Below are 17700 nucleotides of genomic sequence, written 5' to 3' on the forward strand. Positions count from 1 at the left end.
CTAAGGAATAAGGAGATTGCAGTAGTAATTGAAGAGCTGAAGCAGCCATCGCTGAAAAGATTAAAAGGTATGAAAACCGAGTAACTCAGTTCAAGGAAAACTCACAGTTCAGAGCAAATCAGCACCAGTTTTATAAGAATTTAGAAAATGGAAACGGAGTAACAACAAATGAAAAGCCTGATAAAGAGAAAGCTCTGAAATTCTGGAAGAATTTGTGGGAAAACAACAAGAAGCACAACAGAAATGCAAAATGGATCAAACAGGTTGAGGACTCTATTAAAGTGCATAAAATGGAAGACGTGAAAATAACAAAAGCAATGGTGCAAAGACAGTCAAGAAAAGTGAAGAACTGGAGTGCACCTGGACCGGATGAGCTGCATGGCTTCTGGTTAAAGGCACTTACAAGTCTGCACAAAAGATTGGCAACCCAGATGAACCAGATCCTAAAAACACCTGAAAATGATGGATGGATGACAACTGGAAGGACATTTTTGATCCAAAAAGATAAAGAAAAAGGAAAGGACCCTGGAAACTATAGGCCAATCACCTGCTTGCCAACAACATACAAGCTTCTTACTGGTATCATTGCAAACCAAATCTATGGATACCTGGAAAGAAATAACTTGCTTCCTGTAGAACAGAAAGGATGCTGCAAAAACTCAAGAGGAACAAAAGATCAATTGCTGATCGACAAGCTAATCCTAAAGAACTCAAAGAAAAGACGAACCAACCTGTTCATGGCTTGGATAGACTATAAGAAAGCATTTGATTCAGTTCCCCATAGCTGGATCAAGAAATGCCTGGAAATATTAGGCATCAGCAGCAACATACAAAAATTCATGGAATCTTCAATGAACCTCTGGAAAACAAAACTTATGGCTAATGAAGAAGAACTGGGTGAAGTTGAAATTAAACGAGGCATTTTCCAGGGCGATTCCCTTTCACCCCTACTTTTTATACTCTCAATGCTACCACTGACAATCATTTTGAAGAAGATGAACTGTGGATACGAACTTGCAAAGAAAGGACTGAAAATCTCGCACTTGATGTACATGGATGATTTGAAGCTGTTTGGTAAAACAAAAGCTGAACTGAATTTATTAATTGAAAACACAAAAGAATTCAGCCAAGACATTGGTATGCAGTTTGGAATTGACAAATGTGCAACAATAGCAACCAAAGCAGGCAAGATCATAAAAGAGGATGGAATAGAACTAGAGAATGAAGAAATGATAAAGGCAGTAAAATCAGAAGAAGGCTACAAGTACTTGGGGATTTTAGAAGCCTCTGACTTAATGCATAATAAAGTCAAGGAATTAACTTCAGCCAAGTACATTCGGCGAATTCGTAAGATATTAATGTCCAAATTGAGTGGAGGAAACATCATAAAAGCCATAAATACCTGGGCTATACCTGTGATTAGATACTCTGCAGGAATAATTGACTGGACTCAGATGGAGTTAGACAATTTGGACAGAAAAACAAGGAAGCTTATGACAATGAATCATGCCTTGCACCCTAAAAGTGATGTTGACCGATTATATTTACCAAGAGCAGAGGGTGGTCGAGGACTCCTACAAGTAAAGCAGACTGTGGAAGAAGAAAAATGCAGCTTGAATGATTACATCCAGAAAAGTGAAGAACCAATGATTAAGGAAGTAAATAAAGGAGGCCTTTTAAAGACAACTAAAACAAAAGCAGAATATAAGAAAGAAGTAATTGAGCAGTGAGCTGAAAATTGGAAACACAAAGCTCTGCATGGCCAATACTTGAAAAGTATTGAAGGCAAAGCTGACCAGAAACTAACTTGGAACTGGTTAAGATCAGGAGTACTGAAAAAAGAAACAGAAAGCTTTATTTTGGCAGCTCAAGAACAAGCCCTAGCCACAAACTGCATGAAGACAAAAATTCAACATGTTACCACCAACAGCAAATGCCGCCTCTGCAATGAGAAAGAAGAGACAGTTGACCACCTGATCAGTGGGTGCAGCAAAATTTCACAAACTGACTACCTACAACGCCATGACCGTGTTGCTAAAATCATTCACTGGAAATTGTGCCAGAAGTTTGGATTTGAGTACAGCAAAAACCACTGGGAACATCAGGTTGAGAAAGTTTTAGAGAATGAGAAACTCAAGATCTTGTGGGACTTTAGGATTCAGACTGACAGGCACTTGGTCCACAACACACCTGACATAACAATAGTTGAAAAGAAAAAAGTATGGTTTATTGACATTGCAATACCTGGTGATGCACGAATTGAAGATAAGCAGCAAGAAAAAATCACAAAGTACCGGGACTTACAAATTGAAGTTGAGCGACTGTGGAAAAAGAAATCGTGTGTTGTCCCGATTGTAATTGGAGCCCTCGGAGCAATACCCAAAGGGCTACCCCGCTATTTAGAAATTCTAAATTTGCCGGACTTGAACATTTTGACTCTACAAAAAACCACCTTACTCGGAACAGCTTACATCCTCCGACGATACCTTAACAGTTCCTAGGTCCTTGGTTAGGACTCGAGCTGCTGAGCTATTAACCAGCCTCAAAGGCTGTGAATCTCACTAAAGATTAACCAATAAATGATAATGATAATGATAATGATAATAATGATAATAATGATAATAATGATAATAATAATAATAATAATAATAATAATAATAATAATAATAATAATAATAATAATAATAATAACAACAACAAACAATATAGAAAAAAAAATCGGTGAAAAAAAAGAATGCCCAATGACGGCCCAAACTTTAAACCCGTCGAAAAACCCGCCGAGCTCAGGAGATTCCCGCCCATCCGGAAGATAAAGCCCCGCCCACGCTGCCTATTACGGTATATGATTAGCAGCGGCTTCGCGGTGCGGAAGCCCCGCCTTCTCCGTATGTGACGTCTTTTCCGGTGGGGTGTGCGTGTGTGTATGTATGTGTGTGGCTTTCGGCGGCCGTGTCCCCCGTGATCCCGGGAGGCCGCTTTAGAGAGCGGGGAGGGGGCGCTGCCGCCGAAAGTTGCCGCGGCGCTTTGAGCTTCTCTTAATCTTCTCCCGCTGTGGTTCCTTCTTTTTTTTTCCCCCGCCATCCCCCCCCCCTTCCCCGAATCGCCCGGCCCTTGAGACGGTGGCAGCGGATGAAGGAGCCGGCGGGAGGCCGCCCGGAGCCCCTGCTTCGCCGCCGCTTCCTCAGCCTAGGCAAGATGGGAGCGAAATGAGCCCCGAGCCGAAGCCGCCGCCGCCGCCGCCGTCTCCGTCTCTTCCTCCTCCTCCTCCTCCTCCTCCTCCTCCAACCCCGGGCGGCCGGGAAGCGGAGGTGGTGGCCTTGACAGTGGCGGCGGCGGCGGTGGTGGAGAGCGAAGCAGCGGCGTCCGGAGCGAGCGGCGGCGGCGGCAGAAAGTGCGGCAGCCGAATCATGCTGGTGAGGAGAATCGGGTTCAAGCCGGGCGGAGGCGCCTCGGTGAGTGTCTGCGAAGAGAACCCCCTCCCCCCGCCAACCACCTTTCCCTTCTTTCCCGAGGCTCCTGCCCGCTGAGTCCCCGGGGAGCTCTGGCCGTCCTGGAGGGGATGCTCGTCCTGCTGTGATGGGGGCCAGGTGTCGGCCGGGGTCCAGCGCCGAGAAGCTGCATCCAGCAGCCGCTGTGGCTCTTTTCTTCCCCTTCCTCTGCTTTCTTGGGCCTGCCCTGCTTGCCTTTGGGAATGGTTGCAAGGGCGAGAAAGTGGTTTTTCCCCCCCCCCACCCCTTCCCTCCCTTGGGAAGCCGTGGGTGGCGGTGCTGAGTGAGGGACCGGGTTGGTTGGAAGACCTCTGGTGCTGCTGGAAGAGTTTTCTCCTAACTTGGTCCATCCCGTGTAATTCAGGAGATCTTGAGGGTGAAATCGCTTTCAGTTTCGAAAGGTTCGCTTTCGATTTTAGGAAGCTTGAAGCAGACAAGACGTCGTGCAGTTTTTGTTTAAATGAGGTCTAGAAAGAAGTGCCTAACTTTGGGGGCCAGCAGGTGTGTTAGAGATGTTGATTAGCATGCCATGGGTGGATGGAGAAGATAACTTTATTGTTTTATGATAACTTTATTTTATTTTTTACTGCGAGCACACCGGCCCACATTAAAAATGAAATTCCGTTGCCTGCTCTCAAGATAGTTTATATCTACCCAAGCACATGCATTTATATCTACCCAAGCACATGCATAACACACATATACACATGCTGTATATGTACATAAATATATATCTGCATCATCCATCCATCCATGCATCTATCTCCCTGGCAATTTTGAATACATAGCAGAAAGAGGTAACATGAGTGAGTGCTGATAGGGATGGATGGATGCTTGTGGAATGGATGAATGCTGGTGGGATGGATGGATGGATGGATGGATTGAGTGAGTGCTATCAATTCGTTTTTCTTCAAATGATCACATAGATTTTCTCCATGACAATTTATCCCGATCTAACCTGGCCTTTTCAGGTCCTCCAGTGATGCATCCATCACAGCTATAACAGTCCATCCCCCTTGCGGCTGGTCATCCTGTTATCTCCCTTCCCACCTTTCCCAGCGTTGGAGCCTTTTTCAGAGAGCTGGGTCAGGCCTCAGATAGTTACACAATTTGTAATTTTCGTCATAAAATAGTTCCATGGTGGGATCCAACACTCTCCAAAGGGAAATCTGTATATATGTTTCTGCCACTTCTCTAAGCACAACCCTATTTATTACATCACTGATCAGATTGTAGCAATCAACTATATGTTTGTGTTGAGTTTTCCTCTTATATGAATGGAAGTTCACATAAAAGAGGTCTATAAACTCTTGCTAGTTTTACTTTATAAAAATGCTGTGGTTGGCACACATGAAGAAAATGAATTGAAAAATAAGAATTGTACTCAGAGAATGATATGAGTAATTACCTCACCATAAAACATGATCTTGCAGCTATTTAAATTATACAGTATATAGTGAATTGGGAAAAGATGATATCTTATATGTTTCTGTGTTAATAAAATTTTAGTTACCTGATGGATTCTCAGTATTTTGAAAATGGCAGAATAGGTCTTCTACTAGTAATTTACATTAAATTGTTAATTTTTATAAACTTTAAATGCATTAAATATGAAATCTTGAATAGTTAAATAAGCAATTTTCACTTCTCATGCATCCTCAGTAACGGTTCTAGACCTAGAGAATCCCACAAGTGCATTGTGGATAGTTTTTAACTCTTTAAGATATTTGTTACATTTTGATTCTATATTTGTTGTTCTATATCAATATTTTTTATTTTTTAAGTTTTATTGTTTGGTTGTTAGTTCGCTGATGTGTTTAAAGTGGAATGTAAATGTCTGTAAGTAGAGCATCCTGATAAAATGTTGGTGATACATGGGGTTCTAAAGTGTGAAGGAAGACATTATACTTCTTATGTAAAATCTATTCAAATATGTTGTGTTTTTGAATTGTCATTAAATGGGGAAAGGGATTTTATAGGCTGATGCAAGCAAAGGATTCTATCTTGATAAAGTAAAATTGGGGCACTTTTGTCATCCCTTCATTCTTAAATGGCTATCTTGGAAGGGTTGCAACAAGGCATCTACAAGATTGTTCCAAACCATGGCATGCAAAATTCCCCACAACCCTATTGTAAAAAAATCAACAAAACTTTGTCTCTTCTAATATATAAATTATTGTTATAAAAATAAATCCCTAATGTCTATATACTATTAATACTGTTTTTTTTTCCTTTTTTATTAACAGCAAGGTATTGGCCGACCAAGTGTGTACCATGCTGTTGTTGTGATCTTCCTTGAATTTTTTGCTTGGGGGCTTCTCACAACACCCATGCTCACAGTAAGTTTTCAGATCCTGTTAGCTGCAGCCTCATTGGCATTTTTCTTGTGGAAGGAACCATTCTGTTCTCTACTGGTCAGATGAAAAGCTTTTCACAAAACTGTTTCGTGGCTAATGGATTTTCAACAAATAGGGTTTCAAAGGCTATGAGCCACATTGTAGATTATAAGAGAAGCGGGAAATCTTCATAGGTTTCTGGAAGAACCCAGAAACTTATCAGGAATCTAGAATACATCCAGGAATTAGGTTATTCCAAACTGGACATCAGTTGTGCTTGCCTTGCCACCCAGCATTGAGAGAACATAAATTTCTTGAAACAAAATCCATGGTAGTTACCAATATAACAAGTAAATCCTAAACATTCTGTGATAAGCTGGCAGAATTTTGGAGAAATAAAATATGATAAATTTTATCTTGGAAAGCAAGAATTTTCTTAATTAAAATATGAGCTTTGTGCAATTAGATAAAATTAAAATACCAGTTTTGTACCATTAGATATGACACATATTATCTACATGATAGATACGAGAATTTCCAAGGCACTTCTTGTCTACTCCTAGCTGCTATTTAACTTTGTGTGAATGCTGCTAGTGTCTTATTGCTTAGAACAAAGAACACTCTCATAATTGTTTACTTCCTTTGGGCAGTACATTTTTTTTGTCATTGCTATAAAACCTCTATTTCTAGTTACCGTCAAATTGTGTTATTTTCTGAAGTATTGCAATACTTAAAATATAGGAGTGGTAGGACTTTAATTACAATTTATGAAAGTCAGGTAACATTGTTCTTGTCAAAATCCATCCAGTCATGGGTATCAATTCCCTATAGGCTTCCTTTGAAGGTCAGCTGAGTTTTGGGAATGGCTTGACAGCTTGTAAGAATTGTTCTCAAACTGAGAAGGTATTCTGTGTATTAAACATTTTAATTTCTTTTCCTGTGCTGCTTGGAACTAGTGTTTTCAGTATACATAATACACAATGCAAATTCTGCATTTTTTCTTTATCACAATCAAAATAGCTCTATATCTGTTATAAGAAGATTGTGAGAGAGATGTAGATACATCTCATACTGATGTTTGTGATACATTTGTACAACATTTATTTATTTTTTATTTATTTTATTAAAATTTATATGCCGGCCTTCTCCTGAAGGACTCGGGGCGGCTTACAAGTATAAAATGACAATAAAAACAATATCACTAAATAGCATTAAAAGTCCAATTTAAAATCCCACAGTTAACTAAAAAACCCAATCAGATCAGGTGATTTGAGTAAAAAGCCAGGTCTTAAGATCTTTGCGGAAGGAACGGAGGTCAGGAGCTGTCCGGAGCTCGGTGGGGTAATTCATTCCAGTGGGTCAGCGCGGCCACCAAGAACGCCCTCAATCTGGGGGTCACCAGCCGACATTGTCTGGCCGATGGCGCCCGGAGGAGGGCAGCCCTATGTGACCGCACTGGGCGGTGGGAGGCCGGTAGGAGGTGGTCCCGCAAGTACCCCGTGCCTGTGCCATGTAGGGCTTTATAGGCGAGAACCAGCATATTAATAAACTTATTTTATTCTGACAACAAATCAGTTCTTTTAGTCTTTCATATTACCACAATCACATTTCATGCAACTAGAAATATGTGTGCATATAATTAAGTATCCTTTTTTTATTCTGCAAATAATGTATAACCTTTATATTGCAGTTGTTTAAATGTTAATATTGGTTTTAGCAACTAGTGAAGATATGCTTCTTTTGGTCTGGGAGATTTAATTATGATAGGGCATATGGCCATAATTATTTCTTTAATGGAGGTAGTAATGACTTAATCTATATTGTAGTTTGGTCCTAGATTTGTGTTCAGTGAACTTTAGCTCAGGAGGAAAGGATTTAGGTGGCAAATTTCTTTAATCTTCAATTAATATTATTGTTTCCAACAGCTTCTACATATTATGAGGGACTAGACTAGTAATGATGAGGACTGTAAAAAGAAATGCTACTCAAGAAAAAATGCTGTATTCCCCTCCTATATCTTTGTGTTTCTGTTAGATTGCAGTTCCCTTCATGAATGTTCTCATGAAGGAGCCTTTACTTTTTTTTTTTTTTATTTGATTTATATGCCGCCCTTCTCCGGAGACTCAGGGCGGCTTACAATGCGTTAAGCAATAGCCTTCATACTTATGTATATTTATACAAAGTCAGCTTATTGCCCCCACAAACTGGGTCCTCATTTAACCTACCTTAGAAAGGATGGAAGGCTGAGTCAACCTTGAGCCTGGTAAGATTCGAACCTGCAGTAATTACAGGCAGCTGTGTTAATAACAGGGTGCTTTAGACCACTGTACTACCAAGGTCCTTAACTTTTGAAGTTATTAAATATGCATTTACTTAAATTGAGAAGTTAGTTTTGAAATAAAGTATTTCTCTTACAGGTCTTACATAAAACATTCCCTCAGCATACATTTCTAATGAATGGCCTCATTCAAGGAGTTAAGGTAAGCATGTTTTAAGTATTATCACTCTTACTGATTAACAGAATAGCAGTTCTGAACTTGAAATATTACATGATTTATAGTTATAAAAACAGCATCAAGGCAAGAACCAGAATTAACACTTTTTTTAAAAAGGTAGTTATGTAATTAAAGTTGTGGTATATTCTTAAGTATATGTAAGACCAGTTGAACTTGGCAGGCCTTAATTTTCAATGAATAAAGCAGCACTAATATTTAGTAAATTAAAAATATGAAGCAATAAAACATCATATCAGCAATAAAGCAGCATATTTGTTTGATAAATAATCTGGCCTCAGCAAATGGCTTGGGTGAAATAAGGACAGTGTTTAAACCAGTTTTTGCATTTGTAAATTGTAGCTTGAAAACTTAGTGTCAGTGATAAAAGAGCACACACAGAATGAACAAAGGCATGCACTAAAATCAGCTCAAAAAGATGGTAATCAACAGTACAATATTTGCACAACAACAACTACATGCCCCTTTTGCATTTGCCTTCATAGATACCTGCCTGCAATAAGCATAATCTAGAACAGGGGTCTCCAACCCACAGGCCGCAATACTGGACTGCAGTCTGTTAGGACTCGGTCTGTGCACGTGAGTGAAGTTTTATCTGCGCAATGTGGGATTTAAGTAATGCACAAAATCACTCCTCCTCGGTCTGTGGAAAAATTGTTTTCCACTAAATCAGACCCTACCCTGTTTCCTCCAAAATAAGACATCCCCTGATAGTAAGCCCAATTGGGCTTTTGAGCGCATGGCAATAAGGCCAAGCGCTTATTTCAGGGTTCAAAAAAATATAAGACAGGGTCTTATTTTCAGGAAAACACGCTAGTACCAAAAAGGTTGGAGACTGCTGATATATTTTAACACTTGCAACATGACTGCTAACATTCCACAGGGCAATAATCTATATGCTGATAAAGCTCTTGTTCCTGTAACCTTTAGCTGGGCGAAATGATGCATCATAGGGCAGCAGCTTTCGAGCCAAGGTACTTCAAATGGACTAACTTACAGGGTTCAAAATCCACGATCCATGACTGACCTAGGTGGGCATTGAAATTTGGCAAATTCTATAAAATATTTTATGTCATAAAATTATCATAAAATAGTTTATGACATAATACAAAGTGTTATAAAACATTCCCCATGCTGGTGTTTGATTATGCCATACAGTTCAACATGGGCTACTTTTAAGGCAGACACATCTCTGAATGTATCCCAACTTTTCCAGTGAAGGCACTACCTTAGGCTCTGTCATTGTTGAAGGCATTGAAGAATCTGGTAAGGAAATATTTTTGAAAGGATGATCCAATAGGTCACGGGTTGCCTAGTTTGTATACAAAGGTAGCATTATGTCTGATCTAGAAGAATTGGTGGTTGGGATCATATGCTTGGATAACTGCTGACTTTTTCTTATTCCTTTCCTCATTACCTTGATCCAATCTTAGTTGCAGCAGAGTTGGAACCAGATCATACTGCAGTATTGGCTAGGCCAGCAATATTTGGATTGGAAGTTGATTATTGTATTTTGAAAAATATTTTACCAATCATGCAGTTGGAAATGCATGCTTCAAGTGTTTGAAGCAACATTGCTCAAAATGATCTGGTTTTGTTCTGAGAAAAGCCAGAACATTTTCACCCTCAGAGCAAATATGCAGGCAGTCATCACTAAGTGACCACAATTGGGACTGGTTATCCTGTTGCTAAACACTGGGATTGCTAAGAGAAATATCAGGTAACCACGGTTGACTTACAATGTGACTTTCCATTTGGTCATTAAGTGAGTCACCATGGTTGTTAAGTAAAACATGACCACAACTTTCAGTTTTACTTCTGCGTTCTCTGTTAAGTCTACTTGTTGCAAGGTGGTTGGGGAGCATGCAGATGATGATTATGTGTTTGCTGGATGTTGCAAGAGGTTTGCTGGTTACAAAATGCCCAAATGACAATCTCACAATTGCAACATGCCACAAACGTCATAAATGCAAAAATTGATCACAAATGCCATTTTTTTACATTGTAACTTTGAACATTTGCTAAATGAGGCATTTGGTAAGTGAGAACTTATCCATACAGATCGTTTTGTAGATATCTTTTTGTTTTAGACTGCTTAACTTGAGATACTTAGAGCTTAAAAGAAGGGTTCTGTAGTTTGTAAAAAAATACCTTGGGAAAAGTGGGGGCTAGGATTTGTTTCACTGACTAATTTGGATATGTGTGGTCCATTGGAAGCATACCAGATAATTTGGAGAGTTAGTTCTGTAGTCAGCTGAATAAAAGTGAATCAAGAACAGCCTGTGTCCCTCCTCTTCTAAGGGATTCACAGCTATGTGAATGGAAAAGCTGCTCTAAATTCAAATCTATAGATCTCTTCTCAGAAAAAGGAAAAGTGTACAGATAGTCCTCGACTTACAACAATTCATTTAGTGTCCATTCAAAGTTACAATGTCACTGAAAAAATGACTGTTTTTCACACAATCATTGCAGCATCCCCATGGTCATGTGATCAAAATTTGGCTGCTAAGCAACTGATTCATATTTATGACAGTTGCAGTGTCGGGGGGTGGTGGTTATGTGATCTTTTGTGACTTTCTGGAAAGCAAAGTCAATGGGGAAGTCAGATTAACAACTGTGTTACTAATTTACCAACTGCAGTGGTTCACTTAACAACTGTGGCAAGAAAAGTCGTAAAATGGAGCAAAACTCACTTAACAAATGTTTCACTTAGCACAGAAATTTTGGACTCAATTGTGGTCGTAAATTGAGGACTACTTGTATTAACTTTTATATTGTTGTGTTTTATCTGGGAATATTTTTAAATAGTTGCAGAAAATGTCAGTATTTTGAAAATCGGTGATGGTTTGACAGGAAAATGAATTTTTACATTAAAAGTACAAAAAAGGAAAAAATATATGTATCTTTCATACCACTGCATCTCCTTTCAGGAAATCATGTGTAAAGGTCTCTTTCTTGACTATTCTCTGATTAATGTGATTTGTATTTTGGGGAATATCTACTTTGTAAGCGAGACTTTCCAAAGATTAATGCAATTATTTGTACACTATTTAAACCCTACTGTCATTAGGAATGATTTTCAGTTTACTGCCTACTTGTAGACTCTCAATTTTGTTAAACATTTTGTTAAACAAACATGTGTTCAAAAATAGATGTAGCAGTGGTCCAAATTGGCCACTGCTTAGCACGGCTTAGCATTTGTTTGAAATGCTCAAAAGTGATAAATATTAAAGCAAAGAAAGAAAATATATACTGTATATACTATACTCGAGGGAGAGAGGGGGAGAGAGAGAGAGAGAAGAAATGAGCTAGCCCAGTGGAATTTTCTTTTCAAATACAGTACATTTTCAATATTGTGCTACAATATTGTGCTAATACACAAACAATATTGTGTATTAAAAATCAGATCAATATCAGAAATTGCTGAAATATATGTGAATCTTTAATGTATGTTTTTCTAATTCTCTAGATACTGACCAAAATTTGACTGTTTTATCTACCAGTCTAATTTTTCTATTTTAGTCTTCCTTTACTTCAAAGTGGCTTGTAGATTATCAAACATTCATGACTTAAAACATCATGAGCTGCAATATTACAGCTAATTTGCAGATTAAAAGAATATGTAAAAACAGCTTACCTTGAAAGATCAAGCAGATCATTCTGTTTCTGTGGAACTTTCATTAAATTGTTCGGGTGGAGAATAGCTATGGCTGCTTTTTGTTGAAGTACTTTTACACCTAAGGAAGATTTTCTGTGCTCACATGAAGCAGCTCATCAATTAAGTTATTCCTTGAAAGCCCTTTTATCCAAGTGTTGTGACCTTCGTCAATTTACCGGTGCCTGAGTTGAGGAATTCTGTAAGCAGAATTAACTATCTTTTATGCATGGGGCCAAGCCCATCCAGTTTGTTCTTTTTTAAAAAATAACTCTACTAAAAATTATAATACAATAATGGAAAGTAATATAAACTAAAAGAAAAATAGAAAAACACATTTATTGACTCTGCTTTTCACAGCACTATCTTCAGTTCACTATTCTTCTTCTACAAGTCCCCCAATTCTTTTTTTTTTAAGCAATAATGTCAAAATAAATTTTAGGGAAAAATTTCCCCTTCTCAAATGAACTTTTTTATTGAGTTCTAGTAAAAGGTTCATGAAAGTTGCTTTTGACTAAATTTACTCTCTTGTTTGTTGTGCTTTGTGTCATTTGTCAATATGTCTGTATACGAATGGTGAACTGAATATTATATGCGATGCTGGCTACAGAGAAGCCAGGCAAATCTGATCTTAAAATCATAATATTGGAACAGGGCATTTAAACTATTAAGTTCTATGTTCAGTGTCTGTTGTTGAATACATACTGTAAAGAATAACCTATGTTGAATAGTGAGTTCCATTGTCCAAATGCTCTTACTTCCCCCTCCCCCTCCTCCTCCTCCTCCTCCTCCTCCTCCTCCTCCTCCTCCTCCATCTCCTCTTCACATTCAGTTGTAATCTGTTTTATAACTGTGCATGCCACATGATTCTGTGGCATGCACAGAATGAGAGAGAATAGGCCTTGACCTGTGTGGCATTCTTTCAGCACATATCTACTCAAAGTAGTCTGTTTGTCAAATGCTTTGCTTGAAGTAATTTATAACATCCCAGTAATCAAAGTGGTTTATAAGATTTATTCATAACGTATCTCTGCTGCCTTCTAATAATTTGTAAAACTAATATCACAATAGAAACAGGAGAGCTTGCACTGTATGGTATAAGTGTCCATCCTACTTTAAAAATTCAAAGAAATTAACCTGGCAATGTTGTTAAAAGCATTTTGGAAAAAGCAAGTAGAGGAACAAGTAAAGACAAGTAAATCATTGTTAGTGATGTCTACTCACACTGTTCAACAAAAAGATATTGGTAGTGTTTTCGGAGTTTTGAGAGACATGAAGTCATAATAATAGAGTTTAATTACTGGTTTCTTTATAAAGCCTTCCTTTTTAAACCTGATTTGACTTTGCTCTTATTAGCTACAGTATTTGCGGCTGCAGTTCTTTAACCAAACATTCCTTAAGCTGCATTTGTTGCAAATATATACAGTAAATAAAAAAGGTTTAAATGAAGTCCTCACTGCAAATTTGGTACCGCTCAATAATTTGAATGCTTTTCAAAAATTCCTAAAGAGGTTGAAGCTTTCATATAATAAAAATATATATTTTTGTTAAAGAAAAATATCTGCATTCCATGAAATAATCACAGTAAATCCATGTTAACATTTAAAACTATAACATTTACTAATCTCAAACTATCAACTGTACTTTATGACAATATATCTAGTTTTCTGGTAGAATAAAGGTGACATTGCACTTATGTCCCAACTGTTGGCAATGTCAGTCACTATAGAAACATAATCCTAAACTAGTGAGATGTTTGGTTTTATACTACATAACATATTCTTAGCTTCTTATTTTGCTTTGATCTACCCTCTGAAATGACTTTGTGCTTCTAGCAATCTGTAGGCATTGTGACCTTTCATATATTATAATATAACCTCTATCTGATGGAAACTTCATTCTTCATTTTATTAAGATGGACTCTCAAATATATTACAATGAACAATTCACCCATTTGTTTAGCAACTTTCACTTTTGCCATTGCCATGGAAACAATTTTCCCTTGTAGCTTAAGAGTTTTATTGGATTTCAAAAGTATGACACTCACATTTGGGACTTATGCAGCTTTGCTGGTCTGCTCTATGTGTGTGTGTATGTGTATTTTTTAAAAAATGGTTTATTTGTATAACTATTGTTATTTCAAAATGATGCTTTATCAACAACTGCTTCCCAAAATATAACACATTTTATAGTCGCTACATTACTAGAAATAACATTAAAATCATTACCATTTTGTTCTTAGGGTTTTTTATCCTTCATGAGTGCTCCACTGATAGGTGCTTTGTCTGATGTCTGGGGAAGAAAATATTTCCTCCTTATTACAGTTTTCTTCACTTGTGTCCCTATTCCATTAATGAAAATAAGTCCATGGTAAGTGGGGAATAAATAACTGTGGTTATTTGGGGGAGGGCGATTGGGAGGGACTGTATTAAGAAAAGAGATCATCTAAACTTTCTTGCTTTTGTGTCAAAATGAGTCAGTGTAAGTCTTAAGCTAGTATACTTTTAAGTACATTTGACAAAGAAGTCACTGAACATGGATGGGATATAAATCTAACTGAGAAATAATCTAAAAGTTTGCTTTTCTTATGTTTACAGTTCTTTATGTAGCTACAATTCATAAATGTTCTGATTTTGCAGGTGGTATTTTGCAATGATTTCTGTATCTGGGATTTTTGCTGTTACATTCTCTGTCATATTTGCATATGTAGCTGATATAACTCAAGAACACGAGAGAAGCACTGCTTACGGACTGGTAAGAATGTTTCTTAATAATTCTTAATAATAATTCTACTACTTGTACTTTGGTTTGTTGGGTATCATGTCAGCATTCACTAATAATTTCTGGTTTTTCAAAAATGTGATATTGCTTAAAACTAAAATTTGAAACTGTGTTTTTAGAAATTATAGTAGTTCTATTGATATATATGATGTCTAACGGAGAGCAAAATAAAAAAGATGTCTTGTATATAGCCTCCTCAAGAATAAGCAAGTCCATTAAATAGAAAGAAGGTAGACCAATCCAAGAATTCAATTCTGATTCCTTTCTTCATCTTAACAGTTTATAAAGACCTAATAATATCTCCTGGTCAACTGATTACACATTCTTTAAAGACAGTTTTTCCTATCTTGGATGCTTTATGAGTGAAGAAATGCTAAGATAATTATTATTTCAGAATGACTGTAGTAGATTTTTATATAAAATACTGACTGAATATTCTGGTTTGTGGAACATTATCAATAATGGTGGAAACCATTGCTTTAATCCTTTGCAAATGTTAGCATAAAATGTATTAAAATGCTTTTCTTTGACACAGTGGAATACTTTTTAATATAGATGCTGGTTAAAGTAAGTGAACACAGCAGGATTCAATTTATGGTGTGTGGGAGTAGCTGTGTTGGATACAGTAGAAGCAACAAAGCACTGTTTGGTACTTAAATAACTGACAGTATTAAATGAAGCACTGTAGTTTTGTGAAATACAATTTATGTCATACATATGAAGCTGTGTCTTCTGATAAGAGGGATAGAAGTATAATCATATAAGTAGAGAGCGAACAAGGAGATCAGGAACTATTGAAGTGCAGATGGTGAAGATTGTCGTGATTACTTACTTAATAATGATCATTTTCAAAATGGTGGAATGAAACAGGCATTTTTAAATTAGCGTGTTGTAATACATGGATTATGGTAAGGAATGTTCATCTTTGTTTAAGATGAGAAAGCGAGGGCTTTCATAACATTTCAGCTACATCATGATAAAGCCAATCTTTATTTCTTTCTGCATGGGAGGTCATCTTACAATGAATCCTAAAGTATCCTGCAGAATTAATTTTTTTCCAAACAAAGATTGAAAGTTGCCTCTAATGATGTGGTGTCTTGTTCTTTTGCATAGGAGCGAAGTATAATGAGATATTGGTTACAAATTTTTGGCATGTATTCTCTTGGAGATAAAGAGGTACAATGAAGAGGTATAATGAATGACACGGGTTATATAAAAGATATCCAAGAAGATATTCAAAATAGTTTTGATAGCTAGGTATGCTGCAAGGTGGTTGCTAAATTTTAGACAGTTACTTATTTATTTAAGCAAATAAATACCTAGAACTCAAAGACCGGTGAAAAGGGAATACAGCTCAAGATGAGCTATAGATGATTGTTGATTTCAGAGGGTGTAACTGAAGCTCTAGATGAGAACAATGGTTTTCCATTTCCTCTTCTATACCTGTGTAGCAGTTAGTTTCTAATATATAAGGCACTGCATTTGTATGTTTCTATGATTTGCCCAGAAACAAATTTTATTGGAATTACAGTAACTGAATTCTTGATAGAATTTGGGGAGGGTATTGCATCCAAAAATCTAGATAGCCATAGGTTTTAAATCCACCTTTTCTTTTTCTTATGAGTCCTTACATTTAAAGAGCACCGGCATTTCAGATCCATCAAGGCAGCGCCAGTTAGTGGGCATCTACTCACTTTCTGCCTGCCACGTCCCTCACCTTGTTGTGTCACTGCGGCACCACCAGCTGTCCCATTCAAGTGAATGGGACTGTCAGTGAGTCAACGGCGGGTCAGAGGAGGAGCCGCTGCGGGACAGTGATGACAGTTGCTCTTTAAAAATTAGGATTTAAATCAAGTTGATTTAAATAAAGCCTTTTTACTAGTGATTTAAATTGTGTTTAAATTGTGATTTAAATCAGCTTGATTTAAATCAAATCCATCCTGGCCTAACATCAAGTTGGAGGTAGATTGCTGCATTTTTCTCCAGCTGCAGTTTTTGCATGATCTTCAAAGGTAGCTGTCAAAATTTTAGGGAAAACCTACTCCCAAAGTGATCCAGCCATTCATGCCTCCACTTGGTTCTCTGCAAGAGACATGAATCTAGCTCACAAGTGGCAGCGGGCATAATGGTGAGCATTCTATCGATTTCACCTGAATCCACATCCAAAAATAATAACTTTTTTGTCATTGTACCTGTATACACAGTATACCCATACAATGAAATTCACTTAACACCCAAAGACCAGGTCCAACAGACATAACAATCCCCAAACACACTCCCACCCACCACAATTCCCCACCCCTAAACCACCCAAACATCCACACAACAGACCAAGTAATGCTGTCCAACAGCTCACTGATGGTGGCCCTTTAGTTCATTGTTGAATGCAATTATAGCTCTCGGATAAAAATTATTCAGAAAACGTGTGGTCCGAGTTTTAATTGTTCTGTATCTTCTGCCAGAAGGCAACAGTCCAAAAAGATTGTAAGCAAGATGGGAAGAGTCTCTGAGAATGTTATGTAACTTCCTCAAACAGCGAGATTTGAAGGTGTCATCCAGGGCTGGTAGCTGGAGTCCGATGATATTCTGGGTAGTTTTAATGATTCTCTGTAGAGCTTTTTTGTCTGCTACAGAGCTGCTACCATACCATGAAAGAATGCTGTATGTCAGGACACTCTAAAATGGTGCTGCAATAGTAGGACAGGAGTAGATGCTGAGATAGATTTATCTTCCTGAGCATTCTCAGGAAGTACAGCCTCTTCTGTGCCTTTTTCACAAGCAAGTTAACATTCATAATCCATGAGAGGTCCTTTGAGGTATAAATGCCCAGAAATTTAAAACTACCAACCCTCTCCACCTCCTCACCATTTATGTACAATGGTAAATGTACATCTCTCTTCCTCCTGAAATCAATTATAAGTTCTTTA

At 37.6% G+C, this 17700-nt stretch overlaps 1 protein-coding gene across 1 annotated transcript in view; it reads left to right on the forward strand.

Annotated features, from left to right (window-relative positions):
* The first annotated feature begins 2863 nt into the window (after positions 1-2863).
* The window catches only part of SLC71A2 (solute carrier family 71 member 2), a 30687-nt gene continuing 15850 nt past the window's right edge, over positions 2864-17700 (forward strand). Inside the window, exons 1-5 of the mRNA XM_034410058.3 lie at positions 2864-3452; positions 5735-5827; positions 8242-8304; positions 14235-14362; positions 14632-14746. Of these exons, the coding sequence (XP_034265949.2) occupies positions 3207-3452; positions 5735-5827; positions 8242-8304; positions 14235-14362; positions 14632-14746 (645 nt within the window). The 5' untranslated portion in view covers positions 2864-3206. The remainder of the gene's footprint in view (positions 3453-5734; positions 5828-8241; positions 8305-14234; positions 14363-14631; positions 14747-17700) is intronic.

Source organism: Pantherophis guttatus, chromosome 2 (assembly GCF_059756535.1).
Source record: "Pantherophis guttatus breed Tessera chromosome 2, ASM5975653v1, whole genome shotgun sequence".
Taxonomy (NCBI): Eukaryota; Metazoa; Chordata; class Lepidosauria; order Squamata; family Colubridae; genus Pantherophis; species Pantherophis guttatus.